Genomic DNA, 20,469 nt, shown 5'->3' on the forward strand with positions numbered 1-20,469 from the left:
TATCTCGTGTATTTATTGTGAGCCCAGTATTATATATTGTATTTTTATGAACTTCCTGTCTTACGTCCCCCCATTGTGTCAAGTGCTTCGTGTTTTTTGCTGTATTAAAACACACACTTCCCGAATGTGTGACTCATAAAGATTTTCTCATTATGACACTGAAACTATAGCTCCTCCTACACATATAGCCTTTACCGCTATGTTCTGGCTGATGATGGTGCGTTTGAGGACTATAAATAAAAATCCAGTAATTATGTTTTACTGTTGGCTAGAATCTCTTTCATTGTAATATTACCCACAATTATTCATGAGCCCTTGGATTGATTTTTAGGCGATATTTAAATGAATAGTTTATCCAAAGCTCGTACAATACGTCGTAGAGAAGGAAACTCCGATTTCTCACGGTTCGTGAAGTATCCTCTTCCGTTGAACAGGCGATGCCGACGTCACACACGAGTGACGTAGGCGGCGTGTAGTAGGAGATGGATAGAGCTGCACGAGTGGTCAGAAGCGCGTGCAGCGGTCCACCACGTTGCACCGAGGATTTTTGTCTTTTTTAAAAAACAAAAATAACACAGATTTACAAAAAAAAAATAGATTAATAATTAATATTATTGATAGATTGGCGTTTGTTTGGGGATCACAATGGCTCGAGGTGAAGGTGCTGAACAGTGCGGAGCGAGTTTACTGACGGTCAAACCTTTGAATAAAGAGATTAAGACTGTGAAGGTAAGTGAAAGCTGACTCGTGCTGCTTATGTATTTTTACATTCTTCCTGATTCTTTCCAGGCTTTTTGAGCGTAAAACGTGCCTTTAAAATGTGTGGATTTTTTTAAATGTATTTATTTAAATTACTGTGCTGTGACACTCAACCAGCAGTTTGAGGCAGACTTAAAAAATTGTGCCATTTATTTGGTTTAGAAGGGATTTATTTTTTTATTTTATTTTTACAATGACAGCACCTTAATGCTGACAGGTGTGCAGCTTAAACGTGACATGGAGCTTCCATTCACTCTAGTGGACCAATGGAAGTGTGTGATCATCATTAAGGAAGGGCAGAAAGCCTTTCACTCACCTTGGATAAATTGGAAAGAATGTAATACTTTAATGTCTGTCTTTCAACTTTAAATATTCCACACAGTCCCTGTCTTTATATATGAACATAAACTTTGATGGCGTCTACTCTACTTGCATAAAAAGATACCAAATATGTAGCACTCACTTTGATTTTTTTTTATTGTTACTTACTAAAAACTTCTGTAATATATTCTGTTTTTGTGTCAAAGTATCATGTGGTGCGACCGTCTAGTCATTACTGCTTCAAATCTTGAAAAATTACTCTAAATCTATTCATCTATATTTATTTCCATCATGATATTCATGCAAACCTTGTGCGGTGAAGCCCATTTATTGAAATAACATGCAGTGAAATCCTTCTGTCATTGACTAAATACTAGGGATGTAACGATTCACTCAACTCCCAATACGATTCGATTCACAATACTGGGTTCACGATACGATTTTCTGACGATTTAGTTTACAAAATGGGACTGTAGACAAATTATGACTGAAAAATATTCCTTTATTTTTTTTGGGGGAAAAAAAAGAAAATACTGTACTATTTTCCTTTTATATTTAATTGTCAAATAAATCCCTTGATAAACTATTCAAAACAATGCAATTTAACTAAAAATAAATCTTGAATGAAATAAATAAAGGAATAATACAAATGAAGAAGAAGCCTATGAATTTAAATTCTCGTTCTATAGCAAAACTGCATAATAGTTCCTTTTTTTTTTACAGGTGCAACTGAAAATGCATTTTGTGCCTTAACAATTGGACTTTAAAAAAAAAAACCAGTCTGCACCGTATTTACGTCAGATATTTGTTTGGCCAGCAGAGGGCGCTGGTAACTCAGTGGTCGGTTGGCATGCAGATATTATTGCAGTGAAGAAGAAATGCTATGCGCTAACAGACAGAGCTAATAGAAAAAATGTGACTTTTACAGATATTCACGTAATATTACAGATATTCTTTCGGTGCTAAAGGGGTAAGGAATCATTTATGAACATGTTTAACAGTAGAAGGCGGCCAGAAACAAAGTAGTAGCAGATTCCACCCACCCCCTACACTTTTGGATGAGAAAGAGATATATATATAGCGCCCTCTGCTGTTTAAAAAAGTACTGCAATTCAATTTTTAGAGCATCGATGTGAACCATGGTACCTATGAATCAATTTTTAACTGCCTTACGATTAATCGTTACATCCCTACTAAATACAGAATGGCTATGATTAGAGACACGCTGTTAGGGATGTAACGATTCACTCAACTCCCGATACGATTCGATTCACGATACTGGGTTCACGATACGATTCTCTCACGATTTTTTCATTTACAAAATGGGACTGTAGACAAATTTTTGGGAAAAAATTAGAAAATACTGTATTATTTTCCTTTTATTTTTCATTGTCAAAAGAATTCCTTGATAAACTATTCAAAACAATGCAATTTAACTAAAAATAAATCTTGAATTAAATAAATAAAGGAATTATACAAATGAAAATGAAGCCTATTAATTTAAATTTTGGTTCTATAATAAACAATGCAAAACTGCATAATAGTTTTTCTTTTAAAAGTGCAACTGAAAATGTATTTTGTGCCTTAACAATTGGACTTTAAAAAAAAAAAAACGTCATTGCACTGATTTACGTCATATTTGTTTGGACCAGCAGAGGGCGCTGGTAACACAGTGGTCGGTTGGCTTGCAGATATTCTAGCAGTGAAGAAGAGAAGCTATGCTAGCATACAGAGCGAATAGAAAAACGTGACTTTTGCAGATATTCAAGTAATATTACAGATATTCTTTCGGTGCTAAAGGGGTAATGAATCATTTATTAACATATTTAAGAGTAGAAGGCAGCCAGAAAGAAAGTATTAGCAGACTCCGCCCGCCGCCAACACTTCCGGATAGATAGATAAAAAAAGTACTGCGATTAAATTGTCAGAAAATCGATATCAACCGTGATACCTATGAATCGATTTTTAACTGCCTTACGATTAATCGTTACATCCCTACACGCTGTGCCAGCTCCCGACCCCAAGGTTGAAAAACACTGCTCTAATTTAACTCAGAGGGTTTTGATAGTTCTTCCTCTAAAGTCTTTATGACTTTGTGCAAAAGCATCCTCCACAATTAGGGGGGCATGAAATTGATCAAAAATATATTTTGAACTGAAGCATTCTGAGTTATATTTATTTAAACACTTTTATTTAACAGTTAAGCTTTCCAAAGCGCACATTACCACTGCAAAGATCAGCAGGATTTAATGCATCTGCTGCTTAGCATTTTTTTCTTTTGACGTAAAGCGTGAATGTGCAGCTGTTTAGCCACAGAAACCAATTCTGAAAAGCTATCTGAACCCTGTTGGGTCAGTTTGAATGAAGGTCGTATGTAATTGTAACTGTGTACACTGTGTTCCTCAGAATCTGCCAAACCTCCTTTTTTCTTTCTTTTTTAATGTGGTCTACCATTGAGTGACTGCTGTTTCCACTTCACAGGATATTTCACTAATGTGCATTTACCAATCCCAGGAATTCTGAGTGATTTCAGAGCTCTTAAAAGTCACATTTTTTTTTTTTTTGTGAAGTAGCATTATAGGTGCTTTATTTCCATGGAACATTCCGTGAAATACTTTTAATGGTGCTAACTTTTTGTTTTTATTCTTTCTTGATTTTCTTCCATTTGAGTTCTTGTCCAGGTTTCATGAGCTGGATTAAATGAACTTTCTTTCATAATGCACATTGACAATGTATGTTGTCAATTTATTCTACTTTTCACTTACAACATGGCTAAAAAAGTGAGCCCAAATTTAATGTCCAAATCTCTTGGCAACCCTGTGATCAGCTGTCTGTCTGTGTTGACCTTGTTAATGAACTGGCAAACCGTTCAGGAAGTGACTTTCTTTGCATTCTTCACTAGAACACTAGACTGGCTCAGTGCCTTAAAATGTCATGGTTAATAACATGTAGGTATTGGTGAAACATTGAGGGTTCCTGTTGAGAGGCTTTTTAATGTCACTTAAGGCTGCTCTCAGGTTGCCTGACTTTATTTAGGCTCTAGTTGTATTTTTAGTTCCACATGATTACTACTCTAGTTTAACTCTGTGTGGGATTCAACTGGAGATAATATTGCTCATCCCTGAATTAAGCTGCACAATCACTCCCTGGCTGACATCATCAGACCCTAACAGGTGATTGGCTGCACTTCATAAAGCTTCACTGACCAATAGTCAGCACACTGTATCACACTCTACTACCTCCAACATCCCATTGCCTCAGCCAATGGCTGTTCAGCTGCCAGTGTGGTGATGTAGGTCGGAGCTCATGTGAACTGAAGTAACCTCTGATTGTACACCACTTTCTAGAAAGGGGCAACCACGCATGTGTCTCTCAAAAAGGTTGGAGAGTAAGATAGGTAGAAAATATTATTAAAAGCAGTTGGAAAGAAACGCTTAAAGGCTGGGATACAATGTACGATTTTTTTCAATCGTTGCACTCAGGTCCAGCTCACGATGCATGTTCTCACTGTACGGACCGACACTCTGACACGATCTGACTGCTCACACTGTACGTTCATACACGACACGTCGGGGTCTTGTTTCCGCAAACGCAACGTACAAATAAGAAGAAGAAGAACACAGAAGCGTCGCCATTACAACAGACGAAGAAGAAAAACACGGAAGTGGAGAGACACTAGCAAATCTCAGCAAAAAAGAAAAGACGGCGATGTGATGGACCAGGAGCTGGCTGGACAGACATGGGCAGTACAGTCCGTCAATTTTACAGCGGTCCTACGGTGTTCACGCATGCGCAGTGTGAGTGTTTACGGTAAGCCGGTCCGTGGCACTGCTTTAACTGTGCGATACCCTTATGAGGACCGACTGGATTTCAAACATTTTTGAAATCCTTACGACCCTACGATTGCTGATCGGGAGCTGGTCGTGAGGTGTTATCGCTTCTCGTGACCCCACGTATACTACACGATGCACGACACACGATGTAGCAGAGACTCGCACGATCCCACAAAATAGTCGTCCGAGTCGAAAATTAGCTCAAATTGGGCCAAAATTCGCACAGTGTATGCCTGCCTTAAATGTTCACACTTAGATTTCATGCAAAAATAATAAAACCATGCCTTTCTCTTTGTTTTTTCTTATCATCTCATGCAGCAAAAAAAGCAAAATCATCTGTCTCTGTGCAGCAAACTGTGCTACGCCTTCGGAGGAGCTCCATACCAGATCACGGGCACTGCTCTGGGCTTCTTCCTACAGATCTACCTGCTCGATGTTGCTCAGGTGATTTGGCTCTGTTAAGCAAGATGAATCTGAAAAAGTAGTAATAATAATAAACACAAATGTTAACGGTGAAGGCCACTTAAGTTAGTCTGTAATCACATTGGCATTTTCCCCAAGAGAAACTTCTACAGATTAGCTTCACAGTCAAAGTTTATGTTCCCTTTTCTAAACCTCATACCAGTTAACAGTCCCTGTCCCTCAGCAGTCGGTCAAGCGCATTAACTCCGGCTCTGACTGCTTTGCTTTGTTGCTTAATTAGAAAATTAGAGTTTTCCTCTGAGCACAGTTGGGAGTCTAATCAAGGCTCGCTCAAGGGTTGAGATCATTAAAATAGTAGTAAGTGATATTTCCTTACCAGAGCTTGTTTGAGTCATAGTGCAGTAGATTCACGTGTGGAGGCAGGATTCTCGCCAGGAATTTTTTACAGCATAGGGGAATCATGTGGCGCGTGAGCGAGCACAACTGGTGCGTAATATTTGTAATTTTTTTACTCTCTGAGGGCTACATTTAGTGAAGTAAAGCTAAAGTAAGCCTTACTTAAAAGCTAAAAGTTATTTGATGATGAATGTAGTAAGAGAGTTACTCATCCTTGGTATATATATATATATATATATATAGGTCCTCTAATAAACACTAATAAATACTCACACACTGTAGAGACTATTTATTCAAAAGACTGATTCCAAGACGTGCTTTTCAAATTCAAATGAGGTATTATGTGGGACCTGCAGTAATATTTGAACAAACACACATATACACACGTGCAGAGAACACGTGCGCGCACACACACACACACACACACACACACACGCGGAGGATTACACATCTGGAAGTCCCTTTTGTGTCCAAGTATACAATAATTATTACAACAGAAAACAACGGAAAATCTCCCCAACGTTGCTGAAAAGTGAATGTAGGGGGCGCCATCGCTCCATAGGGGAGCAAAATTACAACGTCAGGGGCTCCTACGCTCAACAGCACTTGCGAGAACCCTGGGAGGTATTTCCAGCTCCCTTCTGCTTGAGTCTAACTTTTTATTTTCTCTCTAGCTTGATCCCACCTATGCCTCCATCATCCTGTTTTTGGGTCGAGTCTGGGATGCTATTACAGACCCAACGGTGGGTTTCCTGGTGAGCCGGAGTCGATGGACCAAAATCGGGCGCATGATGCCCTGGTAAGTGTCTCTCTCACAAAACAAAAGATAACGATTATTTGTAGAAAATGCATCAAACATGCCGGTAAAAAAAAGAAGAGAAAAGAAAAACACCTGCCCATGTGATTTGACTAACAATAACAAAGTTAAAGTGCCAAAAATGGAAGTATGTAATCAGGCTGTAAGGGTGTCAGAAGGAAATAATGTGTATCAGGTTTGAATCAAAACTGTTTACCTCAAGTTACACTGAAGTAAATGCATTATTTCATTTAGATTCAAAAAACAGTCGCAGCCAAAGAGAAGTGCTAAGGATTGTGGGAAATAGGGATGTCTGTTTCACTTCCGATATGATACCGATATTACAGCCTTGTGTATCGGTTGATACCGATATTGATTCAACATGATATAAGCACAAATCATACATACTTTTATTACTTATTGTGTAGTTTGGAATGTTAGAAAAGGCTTGATCAAGTGATGTTACTCAAACAGAGAACAATAGTCAGCAACAATAGGTTACTTTGTTGACGTGTGAACCACAATCATCTGAAGCGGAAAATTTTATCGGAGAGCTTATATCAGTGATTTTAGATGCAGTCCGATATTCATTTTCTGGCTGATATCGGACCTATATCAATATCAGATTGGGACAGCGCTAGTGGGAAATGTAGGATTTTAATGAAAACTACTACAGGGCGGTGTGCACAATATGTTTGAGCCTTTACGCGTACACATTGCAGTAGCCTTTAGGTCCTAGTTTTGAATTGGGTGAGACAACAGAGGGGTATTCCATAAAGGAGGGTTAACAAACTCTGAGTCTATCGATAAACTGGTTACACTGGATATAAAGACAGTGACTGCCGCTTGATATCGAATCAATTATTTTGATTTTTAATGTAATATTGTCGCCAGAGTCATCTCAATGTCCTAAAAAATGTCATAAGCGGGACGCGAACCCGCGACCCATCGCTCCAAAGCGCAGCGTCACAATTCACTGCGCCATGATAGCTTCAAAGTTGCGTGATTTACAAATTTAACTGTATAACAATATAAAACAACAATTGAGCCTTAAAAGTGGATTCATTTAAATTATCATCTCCTCCTTTATATCATCCACAGGTTTGTATTCAGTGAACTTTACTACAGACGTCAGTAGATGTTTTAATGCCGATCAACCTCTCAGTGACTTTCACTAAATGATCTGTATCCACAATGTTATAAAGAAAACTACAGTTTGCACAAAACGTCTGTGGTGTGTGATGTTACTAATGTGTTTCAGAGAAAAGTGTTAAGGTTCATTAAAGTGTTCAGAAACAATGTTCAGGTGGGCGGAGCCAGGTAGAAACCCAGGGTTTCTTTGATAAAACCTGCCAGCGACCAGGTTTAGTTCACGGACAATGTTGCCATGGTAGCATACTCAGAGAAGAACATACCTCACGTTTAGGAATGGGATACTCAGAGTTTCCCTCATTTGAGCCCGAACATACTCAGAGTTTGAACATAACCCGCTTTATGGAAAACCCCTCAGGAGAATAAAGACAAACCCAGTGGAGAAAGGCTATGAGTAAGCCACACCAAGTTATCACCGTAACCCGAGGAGCAAATTTTCCCAGGCTTTTTTTATCACTACATGTGTTTGCCAGTAAGTCAAAGTTGTGCGTCTCATACACAGCAACCATGCTGATGAAACAAGGAGACTGGCTTTTTCAATTAAGAACAAAGTAACAAAAATGTGGAGATGGTTCAAATCCAAGCCTTCACAGGGAGATTTTAAACTACAAAGGTCATGTGGGCTAGACAACAGGGCTCAGGAAGAAAGTCCGTCTGTAAAAAATAGACGTCCTTGACATTGTGTTCATTCTGCAGCAGTTTTAACAGTGTAACAAGAATATCTCACTGTGAACTTATCACCGGAGGCCGTGTGATACACTTTCCTCAGAGCTGTAACTAAATATTTACCCCATGCCGGCATATTTGAGTCATCATTTTCACAGGCTGGTTTTCTCACATGATATGACAGAGATATCTCCAACGTGTGTTGAAGCTCCTTCCTTGTACCGTAGTAGGTTGATGGTGGAGGAGGGGAATGTGCTGCCGGCTGCTACCATTGGTCCAACCCACAACACACCATCAGTTTAAACCAATAGTGTGTGTGTCCCTCTTTTGTGTATTTGATTTCTTGAGCTGTGTGTTGAAAACAGAGAAGTTACTTTGGGTCAAAATGCAGCCTTGGTTGGATAAAATGGAGGTCATTGTTAAAATCAACAACACATCGTAAGAGGAATGCGCACAAGAGCCTTTATGTTCTCTATCTCTGTCAGAAGAGGAAACATCTGAACGTGACACCATGTGACTAAACATGGATATTTAAATGTGGGAGTTTTGCCACATGCAGAACGTCCTTAGTTTATGTGCACTCTGAACTCAGTTTGCTTCATGCTATCAAATTGACAACCTTGTAATCAGGGGCAAAGCAGCAATTTTAAAAGTGAGAGTGTTTTAAGGGTAGGGCAACCGTCGACTCCCAGTCAGTGATACTTAATATGTGGCTCTTTCTCTTAATTTTAATTATTATTCTGCTAGAAAACCTTAAAAGGCAAAACTGTTTAACCCCTTTTTACCTTTTGCAACTTCCTTCTTCCCATTTTTTTGATTTTAGCTTCCTTTTGCCAATAAATATATCTCTTCCTCATTTTTTGTCAGTTTTTGCACTTTTATCCAAATTATTTTAACCATTTTTTGCCACTTTTCATCCAAATAAGCAGCCTTTTGCCGAATAAATAACACTTGTTTCCTTTTTTCCCTACATTTTGTTCCACATTTTTGACCTTTTTCACTATTGTTCGCCATGTTTTGCTCATTTAAGCTACCTTTTGCCATTACACACCACCTGTTTCCTTTTTATTGTCATTTTGCCTATTTGTAATAAAGAGGCAGTTTGTGAAAATCTGCTGGACTGCAACCAAGCATCTGTGATCTCAAGTGCAAATTTTAAACTTTTTTAATTGTGTTGGTGCACCACTGCTCACAGAAGTTTTTATCTACCTTGGATATGACTACCAGTTAAAGTTGTACAGTAAGTAAAGCCTTTTGGTGAGACGGAATGGGGTGACGATGAGGTGGGCTGGAGGGAGGGAGCCATTGGACCAGCCCGCTCTCGTCCGCTTTTTCCTTCCATGAGCTCTAATAAAGCGGGATTAGGAGGATTATAAACACAGCAGCATGCAGAGAGAGGGTTGAATGGAAGTTAGTGTGAGGGAGAATATATTGAAAGAAACTTGAATTCCACAGTTACAATGAACAGAACTTACTTACCATGGTTCTGTACCATTGTAATATACAGTTTTGAATAGCAGACATATTTACAGTAATAATATATTGTGTTTCAGGGTTACAGATGTGTTGGAGTGAGTCAATTTTCCCTTGATATTTATTTTTTTATTTTCAAATTAATATTTCATCACAAGGTGCCTTTTTAATGCAAATATGGCAAACAACACCAAAATTCCATATATTCACAGGTAATACAATTTTATAAAGCTCTATGAAGGTAGATATGTTGCAAAATGTGAGCTTGTAGAATGTGATTTGAGCTTGTGTATAAAAAATCCACACATGAAATAAATTTAATGTCACAAATGATGGAAAAAAATGTATAGACTGATATTTACACAAAGTTACAGTTGCAAACTTGTAATCCAACATTTATTCACGTTTTTTAATTACTTGCGTATATGATTGTTTACAACCACAACTCTCCGGTTACAACTCCTCCAATCTACCGCTACAGATGCACAAACTGCCTTTCTCGTGTGACTCTGCGCTGCTTGAGTTTTGCAACACATTTTGCGAGACGTCTGTAGCAAAACTGATTCATGCTCGTAGAAATGGCCCCTCCCCTCCCTGCTCCCCCATGTGTGGGATTGACCAATCAGAACCGAGGATTTAGAGACAACGGGCTGTGTCTTTTTAGCGCAGCAGCCGGTGATATGACCGAAACAAAGTCATTTTTCTTCACTGTAAAGGCACGATGCTGAAATTTGCCTCCACAGATTGTTAGAAAAAGGTTGTGGGAGTCATATATGAACAATGAGAATGAGAGTGATTCTCCTTGTTTATATTTAGGTAAACGCTATGTGGAGATGAGGATCTAGAGCTGACAGCTGATGCAGTGGCCAAGCATTTGACAGTTCACATACATGTTCATTGTTTTATTGCTTCGTCACATTATACAGACTGTTGGAGTACAATGTCAAGGAGCGTGTAGGTTTATTTTACTAATCAGGAAAGGAATTTCCGAACAGATTTACAGATAATTTTTTTTCCTTCTCCTCATCCCAGGATCCTGATATCCACTCCATTTGCAGTATTGACATATATCCTCATCTGGTATGATCCTCCATTCGAGAAAGGGAAGGTTATCTGGTATCTGATCTTCTACTGCCTCTTCCAGTCAATGCAGACGGTTAGTATTCCAATATTCAGGTGTTTCTTCTTAAGAATAGCCAGATTGTAACCAGTTTGTGTTATATCGGGCTAAAGGGGTTGCATTGGGAAGTCAATTTGGCCTCAAATGCTCAACAAACTAAGTTCAAATACCTCTGAACAAGCTCCTGTGCTAACTTCTCCTTGTGTTTGTATACATTTGCAGTGTTTCCACGTGCCGTATTCAGCCCTCACCATGTTTATAAGCAGCGACCAGAAAGAGCGAGACTCTGCTACAGCCTACCGTACGTGAGACCTCTCGTCGAGATGTGATTCTACATGTGTGTTGTGCTATATTGGCTGAACATCCTGTGTGTCTCGTAGGAATGATGATTGAAGTGTTGGGCACAGTGTTAGGCACGGCCATTCAGGGACAGATAGTAGGCGGTACCTCCTCCTGTATCATGGAGCCAGATGTTCTGAACAACACAACCCTACTGAAAACCAGCGTGACTAAAGCCTCCCTGGAGGACACGGTAAGATGATGACAAATTAATGACATTTAATACTAACCACTTAATGCGGCTTTTAATTGAATTGAAGCATATGCATTATTGTCATTCTTTAGAAACGAGCATACCTCATTGCATCAGGAGTGATCTCCTTCATCTATGTTCTGTGTGCTGCAATCCTGTTTTTTGGAGTGAAAGAACAAAAAGGTACCAATTCATGAATAACAATATTTAATTTGCCCTTTTATGGCACAATTAGGTTATACCACATGGGCCCTCCAGCATAGAATGTTGATATGCTGAACAATACCCAAGGACTGAAAGTCATTAATGAAAAGAAACAGAATAATTAACCTGGAAAATCTGTAAAAAAAACCCAAAACAATCCACTTCTACAGCTTACATGTATTCCTATATGTCTTTATTAATGTGATCAAATGGATTTGAGAAACCCTCCCATGAAAATAGGAACTAGTGCACTTAGAATGGTATTGTCTCTAAACCATTCAGAGTTCTTGCTAAAGTAACAAAGACTTCATGTAATATAACAAACTAAAATATAACAATTTCAGGTTCAGGTCTCAAAGTTAGCGCTTCAAATATGCAGTTATTAAAGTTTATTTCATGACTGAGTTGCCCTTGGGAAATATTTATACTTACAACTATGGAATAATAATTGTGAAAAAGGAAAATTGGTGTGATATAAATGTTACATTTCTCTTGGTCTTTTTCCTCTTTATTTTAGAAAGTGGTCGAAAAAAGACTGAACTGCTCACCTTCACGCAGGGCCTTCGTGCAGTCATGAGTCATGGACCGTATGTGAGGCTGGTCCTTGGCTTCCTCTTCACCTCTCTGGCTTTCATGGTAATATAATCTGAAAATATGTTGTGGTGTGTGTGTATGTGTATTTATGCACCTTTTTTTTTGGCGGGGGTGTGTAAATACACTTTTCTTTGGAGGACAACTGAAAAACACCTAAACCGAAATGTTTGGATGGTGGATGGATGAAGTTGCTTTAAATTGTTTAGTATCGTAAGTCTTTCTATAGTGACCTTTAAAATAATAAAAGTGCTGGTTCGAAATTTCTTGTTTTGCTTCTGCAGTTACTGGAGGGAAATTTTGCTCTTTTCATCACTTACGCTCTTGGCCACAGGAAGGACTACCAGAATATACTTCTGGTCATCATGGTGAGTTTTTTTTTCTTCTTTTTGTCTCTTTGTAAAACTCCCACCTCCCATCAACATACTGTACATGCACATCAGTCGCTTTTCTGAAAAATTCACCGTTTTGAGTCGTCTTCATAGGCTGTTTCTCGCTACTTGCACGCTGGAGGTTAGATCCATTCCACACATATCAGACCGATGTCGAAATCGCAACTATTAATGCTAATTCAGCCAATCCCCACGAATACTGCGTGGCCCTGCAATTCTGTCCAAGGGACTGCAACATTTCCGCAATTTTACCCAATCTTACTAAAGATTCCAGTCGATTCGGTGGCACAACGTGGCTGAAGTCTGTCCGCCCTGTGTTATCCACATCAACATCCAAAGCCGGCAGCCACCATCAGCTGCCGGGAGTCACCCGGTGCGAGCGGAATCACCGTTTAGTCTGGTTACAGACTGTGTCGCAACAGCCAAACTGACTCTTTCAAGCAAAATAGCGTCAAACGTGTCTCACATACGCAACTGTTTAATGATCTCCTGCTGCTCTAGGACTTTTTTTTTTTAAATTACCTGATTAAACCTATTATATAAGATCTTTGATAGAGCTTCATTACAGGTACTCTCTGCAGTGGCCAATATCAATGGCGCTTGCGCCCCCTGGTGGTATCTCCACGCACAAATTTACAAATTGCTGAACACATGAGACTCTTCTGCAGCAAAGGTGTTTGTAGCAAAAGTCATGAGTTCATTGATTCGATTCTCACAGGAAAAGAACAATTTATTTTAGGATTTTTTGTTTTTCTTTCAAAAACTTAAACAAACTGATTCTCTGTAATATTTTTTGCACTGGAAACCTTTAAAATGTGATGGAAATAATCCATATCTTGTTAAATTATTGTGAATCTGAGCTCTTTTATGTATTGTTGTGAAATAATTCAAAGTAAATCAGTTTTTTTTGCCAAATTGACCAGTTTAGGCAAAGTTATAGAAAAAAAATACAGCCTCAAAATGCTGCAACTTTTGCTGCATTTTTTTTAATCTTCAGGAGGAGAGCAGGAGTTGTTTGTGCTCCTGGGAGCTCATCTCTAACATGGTCGCCCTGCAAAGGGGCATCATGGGAGAAAAGAGGCACAGTGGTATTTTTGTTACTGGGGCAACTGTTTGCTGCCACTCTGAGACCTGCTAGCATCGTCTGTGGCTCTCCGTTCCTTTGCTTTCCCTGTAGGGAATCAGCTCAGGCCACATTGTATCACGCTTCATAGAGTTTCAGTGTTCCTATTTGACAATTATTCTTATGAAGTTATTAAACATTGGTTAAACAAGAGGTCAGCGGTCATGAGACACAACGTAAAATAATAAAACAATGTTCTGTATGTTCATCTTTGGGAAAACTCTTAAAACCAAACTATTATATAAATAAGACTTTTAATATGAATTACTTAAACTTTTGTATAACTAGAAGTTGCTCGTAGGAGTGAAAGTGAGTGTGGGTGGTTGCATGTCTGTGTCTAGTTAAATTCAAGCTAAATGTACCTGGCAGCCACTAACAGCAGAGGTAAAATAAAAAAACTTTCACTTGGATTGGAATTTGATGGCATAATTAAAAAATTTTACACCTGTGTGATATGAAATGCTGAATTTTCTTCATGTAGAAATATAGGTATATAAAAATTGTACAGAAATATGTACATTTGTTGCATTTATTTAAAGGTTTTAAAGTGACTTCATTGCTTAGGTTAAACAAATATTGAAGTAAATGTATTAAGACAATATTATTGCTTATGAAAATAGTTCTTTTAATAAAAAAGACATATCAGGTTCCCTTTCTGGGCTAAAATATCTACATTAAGCACAGATAGACCTAAACATATTGTGCAGAGCAGCCACACAACTAAAAGCATTGCTGTGGCACTGGTTAGGTGATTAAAGAATTAAAATACTGATGTATCTTTGTCATGTTTCAGATATCTGGGACTGTAACTATCCCATGCTGGCAAATGTTTTTGGTCCGATTTGGAAAGAAGAAGGCTGTTTACTACGGCATCTCGGTCAGTAATCTTTGTCACTTTATTTACAAATATTTATTTTATGCTTTCCATCATTAAAAAAAACTATGTTTACATCAGAGGGTTTGATTGATAATATTTTCTCCTTCACAGTGGGCTGTACCTTTTATGATCCTGATCATCTCTGTCAAAAGCAACCTGATCATTTCCTACGTGGTCTCAGTAGCAGCCGGTGTGAGCGTGGCTGCAGCGTTCCTCCTGCCCTGGTAAGTGTCTGTTACAGGGTTGACACTTTCTTTTAAGGTCCAGTATTATGCTAATTTTCACCCATCTTCACTTGTTCTAAGAAACCCAACAACATGGTATTTCAGGTTTATTTTCCCAAACTCGCCTGTTTTCCAAAAGTGAAAAGTCACTTTTTGAGCAGTTCTAAAAACAGGCTGTTTTGGGGCTTACTTGTGCATATTCATGAGTAGGCAGGTCTGTAGACGCTGACTCCATACAACAGCTGATCACAAGCGATTTTCTTTTGCTATCCACACACACTTGTTACCCTAGCTAATAGGTTTCCACTGTAGTCAATGTGTTAATTTCCACCGCGTCCACTGTGGTGCGTGTCTGCTCCCTCCCAGATGCGGTAGTCCGGTGTCCACCGCCAGATACTATATTGTTTCCTCTCATACTGTAACTGCACTGTAAACTGCAGCAACTTTGATTTAGTTCATGTTTTTACTGGTGCAGTTTTATCTCTTCTCTGTTGGCTGTTGCTAAAAAATGTGGCTATGACAAATCCAGAGAGTCCAACCTTCTTGTACTTCTTCGTTAGGAACACTGACCTGCTTATCTGTTTATTGTTGCGTTTATAACACATACATTGAACTGCGTTCTCGCGCGATTATATAAATATCGTGAGGACTACTCTGTCTCGTGACGTCACAGTCGTTCAACCGGAGTGCACCGCGGCGCACTCAAAACGCAACCGGTGTGGATTACCAGAGAGCGGTGAAAAACCGGATCGGTGCCGTGGCGCAGCGGAGACGTATCCAGTGGAAACCTCGGGTTATTGTTTTCAGCCAAAAAACTGCACATTACAGAAAAACACATGGCTATTTAAGTGGCTATTGTGGTTGTGAGTCAGACAAACACTGTTTCAGGATGTGTGGCAGCAGCAGCATAGTCAATCAGCTGAGTCAGCTGCTTCAGACACTTACCGGAGCTGCTACGTCGCTTTCCTGTCATCCTCACCACTACTTATTACAGGAATAGTCCACTCAAGGTGGTAGTCCACTGTTTTGTCCAACCGCTGCGTTGCATTGGGTCACAAACACGTCGGATCATCTGAAAGGCAAAACGAGGCGGTTAACGGGTACTAAAAATGGAACTGATTGTAACTGCTCCCTGGGCGCTACAACGTTGCTGCCCACTGCTCCTCAGGGAGGGGTTAAACGGAACACATTTTGTGTATGTAGCTTTACATATATGACAATAAAGTATAATGTATATTCTATATTAAACCCAAGTGTTTGTTTTAGCTGTGAGATAGTTTGAGAGGGAGGTGCTCACATTCTTATATAGGTTAGGAAGAGCCACGATTGTCAGGAGGAGGAGTTTCTGCTCGGTGACGTTAAATAGCGAGGAAAATCCAACTCGGCCTTTTGGAGCTGACTTTTACATAATGTGGAATAACAAGGGAGGGAGGAAACATAACTTTTTCAAGTTTGACCCTCTGAATGAGGCTAAAGGGATGTATATCACTGTAGCAAAACCATTATAAAGTGTTTTTTTTTATAATACCGCCCCTTTAATGGTAAAAGGTAACATGCTGCTGTCTATTTGCACAAGTCCTTGAGCCTCCTTGTCAAACATTTTGCTTGCAGGTCAATGCTCCCCGACGTGGTGGACGACTTCAAAGTCAAAAATCCAAACGTCCACGGCTATGAAGCGCTCTTCTATTCCTTCTATGTCTTTTTCCTCAAGTTTGCCTCTGGATTGTCTCTGGGTGTCTCGACTCTCAGTTTGAAGTAAGTTGTGTAAATGTATTTGGCTCTGACATCTCCTCTGTCTCATTGTCCTTCAGCTAACCATCGAATGACCTGTACTAAACCAACTTCATTCACTTTCTTTTTAAATCTGCAGATTTGCCGGCTACAAGACCGGGGAGTGCTCCCAACCCGAGGCTGTCAGTTTAACCCTGAAGGTTCTGGTATCTCCTATTCCTGTAGTTCTTATTGCTGTGGGGCTGTTGATACTGAGGACGTACCCCATCGACATGGAGCGGAGGAAGGTCAACCGAGAACAGCTGCTGAAAATACAGTAAGTATGGCGGTAAAATGCATCCACGTGACGTAAGACGGATAAAGAATTTGTGATTTGAGCCTCAGCCTACATCGTTAATTATTCAAGCTAGTAGTGAATCAGGTTTAATTCAGGGTTGGGGTCAATTATATTCGTAATTGATAATTGATTACAATTATGACACAATTCTAATTGTAATTTCATTTTTTTTTGCTGCTGTACCGTAATTGAATTGAAATTGAGTTCAGCTAATTGACTTTGTAATTGAAATTAGCATAGAAATTCTATAAAAACTGTCAATTATAATTGAATAAAATGCAAACCTGGGGATTCACGTTATAGTTCCATGGCTTCCACATATGTAGTTAATTATTCAAATATGTTTCATATCAACTTTACCTATAAGTTCTCTTGAGGATTATTTTACCATTTGTATTCATTAAAATCTAGTCATATAGTGACAGAAAAAAGGCTCAGACGCCCGCACCAGCAATATTAATATTCATATTTTCATTGACGAGGAAGCCTAACAGGGTAACCAAGACATGAAAAACAAATTAGATGATAGATAATATTTTTTAGTGTATTTTACAGCTGATTTAAGACAAAATAACCCGTTATCATAAGAGATGCTAACAGAAAGCTAACACAAGAGGAAGGTTACGGTTTTATGGGCTTATTTATTAAAGGCTCAGTTATGAAGCAGTCATTAAGTGTCATTTGCTAAATTAGGACACCGTTGGAGCTATGTTGGCATTTTTTGGGTTGAGGGATCTAGTGGGTTTAGGTAGGTTAGGGTAATGAATGACAGCCTTCGTGACACCCTACTCATGCTAATGACTGGTGTCATGTCATAATAATGACAGCATAATGTCAGCCTTTATGTATAAAACTTCAAGTTAAGTGTTACCGTAATGCGCTTGTTACGGCTGAATTTACGGTTGACCTCATTTGAAGACATGATTCATTGCTCTGGTTGAATGATGGAGTCCAGGAGAAGCATTGATGATTTTATATAAAAAATAGTTTATTCTAAACTAAGAAAAAAGGTACAAGATGGAACAAAATTAGCGTCCGTCCAGGCGGACGTCCGAAGGAAGTGCCGCGCCCTCTAACAGTTTCAGCTTAAGCTTGTTATACAGATAAGAAAAGGTCCCAACAGTGAGAGACAAAAGGGAGGGAGTCAGATGCCCATAGTGGAATTGTTGGAGGATGATGAAGATGTTATGAGAAGGTTCTGCTCCAGTCTTTATCTGTCTTGATAAGTGTGTGCGTCAGTGTATGTCTGCATGTGAGCAGAGATTCTGGCTTGGCAGAGACTGTGCTGCACTGAGAATAATACGATCTGTACTGTTTAATCATGATTCAGCTGTTCAAAAGTGTAAAGAGTAATGGAGTCGTCATGTATTAAAACATGACAAATTGTACACATGAACATACATTTGAGGATATGATGATGAATATAAAAATGACCATAACACGCTCAACATGTTTCTCTTTTGTGCAAGTATTTTCTGTTGCATTTTTCCATGAGTTTTGTACAGAAACAGGTTATTCACCTGACTTTCTTTGTGTGTGACTGTGTTCCCTTTAAACAGAGAGTCTGAGACTGATTCTGATTCGGAGTCCTCTGAGTTTGGGAGTCAGGTGTAGCAGTGCAGGATGAGCTCACCATTGCCACTCCCGCTGCTAACGTAGCTGCTACCCATGTTTGCACAGGCTGCTGAGTCATCAACACTCTACTGACCACCACAGCAGCCTAAAGATCATCAGGGTTTAGGTTTCCTCCATTTGATCACCCTCTAGTGGCAGACCAGCATCACGTCAGGTCTTAAGAAGTTTGTTTTTCTCAATGTTAACCAAAGTCATGGGGTGGCTTTCTGTTCCTCTATGTCAATTATCCAATGAAATGTTACAAACGTATCAAAAATGTCACTTGAAATAACACCTGCGTACTGTTTTTCTTAGTTCCATCTTTTCCAAATGATCAATGAGAACGAACCATTGTGTCCTTTCTGTTTGTCAATGAAAAAAAATCTGATGGGTTTAGTTTTTCCCAAAGATTTACGGTTCACTGACACAATTGTGAAGCGTTTCCTCTTTGTTTTTAACAACGCACAGCATTTCGGGACCATTGTAATCGTTGGCTCACCCCACCTTCTTGAGAGCGTGTGTCATTGGTAAAGTATTTCATTGATCGACTGCCTCCGGTGTGGCCTGGAGTGAGATGCTACTTTGTGATGTTTACGTTTTTCCATTCAGAGACACTCTGATGGAAGTTTTGAGGCTTGATGAAGGACACACCAGCACAACTCCACTGGCTGGAGTTGCATGGATCTTTGCTACATTTTGTACATTGTTGGGTTTTTATTGATCATTTCATGAAAGCAAAACAAAAAAAAAAAAAACTTGTATGTACCTGAGTTTCCTGAAGGCATCTTGTGGTGGGACGTGATACATGAGTAAGGGCTGCAAAGATATTGTAAACTCAAACTAAATGCTTGTTTTTCAGCGCTGCTATCATTTGCTTTGCTAACATGTCTTCAGCCAAATTCCCACATAGATCCTCAATTCCTAATAGAAGAAGATACTTTATTTACCTATTTATTTAAGTCTGCCGAAGGGATCGTCAGTTCCTGTGAATGCACAATGTGTCATTATTTATTACCATTGATTTATTTTGTGAACATATGGGGGTTTTTTTTTTAAGTCCAGTGAACTTCTGAGAACAATAAAGCAGTACATATCCATCTTTAGAAACTGTACAAGTCCCTGTGAAGTCTACAATATGTGATGCCTTTGCATTTATGCTTTCTGAGTAGCTAAAGAGGCTTTTGACATTCTTTTAATGGTCAGATTTGTTTTTTTGTTATTCTTGATTGCCTTGAAATTGCACTGAATGAGTTACGCAGCACATTACATCCCTCCCAGTTCTCTCTGGGCTCTTTATGCTGCTGTGTGTACAAAGTGAATATATGTTTATATGTCTGAGCAACAGATAAAAAACACTGAAGGAAAAAAAATGTGCTGTAAATTTGTCATTTTTGGTTTGTGAATAAAGTTGGTGAACGCAGTAAAGCATTTGTTTGCATTTCTTTACCAACCTTGTATAGAATACATAAAACTGAAATGGTTCTTTTTCTCATGTGGTAAAACGGCCTTTGCCAATTTAATCACATTCACCATTTGTCATGGCCATTATTTGCCAGTTTAAACTAATTGCTCCTACTTTTAAGCAAATATTTAAACCCCTTTCCCACTTTTTTTTGCCATTGCAACCTGTTTCGTCTTTTTTGTCACTCTCGACTACTTTGAGCCCATTTCAGTCACTTTTCACTCATTTCTCGCCACGTTTATGCAACGTCCTTTGGCCCATTTAGTCACTTTTCACAAAGTTCTGACACTTTTTTCAGATTTTCGCTGCCTTTTGCCAATAAATATCCCGTTTTTCCCCCCAGTATTTTGTCCATTTTTGCAAATTATTTTTGACACTTATTCAATTTTTGTCCTTTCGTTAATTTTGTTTTTTTTTAAGATTAAGATTAAGATTAAATCGGG

The 20,469-nt window shown here is 38.9% G+C and overlaps 1 protein-coding gene across 1 annotated transcript; it reads left to right on the forward strand.

Moving 5' to 3' along the window:
* Positions 1-487: 487 nt before the first annotated feature.
* Positions 488-19,898, forward strand: LOC114456454 (sodium-dependent lysophosphatidylcholine symporter 1-B-like). The gene is made up of 14 exons (XM_028438224.1): positions 488-729; positions 5,232-5,357; positions 6,407-6,531; positions 10,852-10,975; positions 11,162-11,240; positions 11,320-11,471; positions 11,564-11,654; positions 12,193-12,311; positions 12,551-12,634; positions 14,575-14,658; positions 14,770-14,882; positions 16,494-16,637; positions 16,753-16,929; positions 18,510-19,898. Exons 1-14 carry the CDS (start codon positions 646-648, stop codon positions 18,562-18,564), a joined length of 1,557 nt encoding a protein of 518 aa, XP_028294025.1. The 5' UTR covers positions 488-645; the 3' UTR covers positions 18,565-19,898.
* The last annotated feature ends 571 nt before the right edge of the window (positions 19,899-20,469 follow it).

Source organism: Gouania willdenowi, chromosome 22 (assembly GCF_900634775.1).
Source record: "Gouania willdenowi chromosome 22, fGouWil2.1, whole genome shotgun sequence".
In the NCBI taxonomy this organism is placed as follows: domain Eukaryota; kingdom Metazoa; phylum Chordata; class Actinopteri; order Blenniiformes; family Gobiesocidae; genus Gouania; species Gouania willdenowi.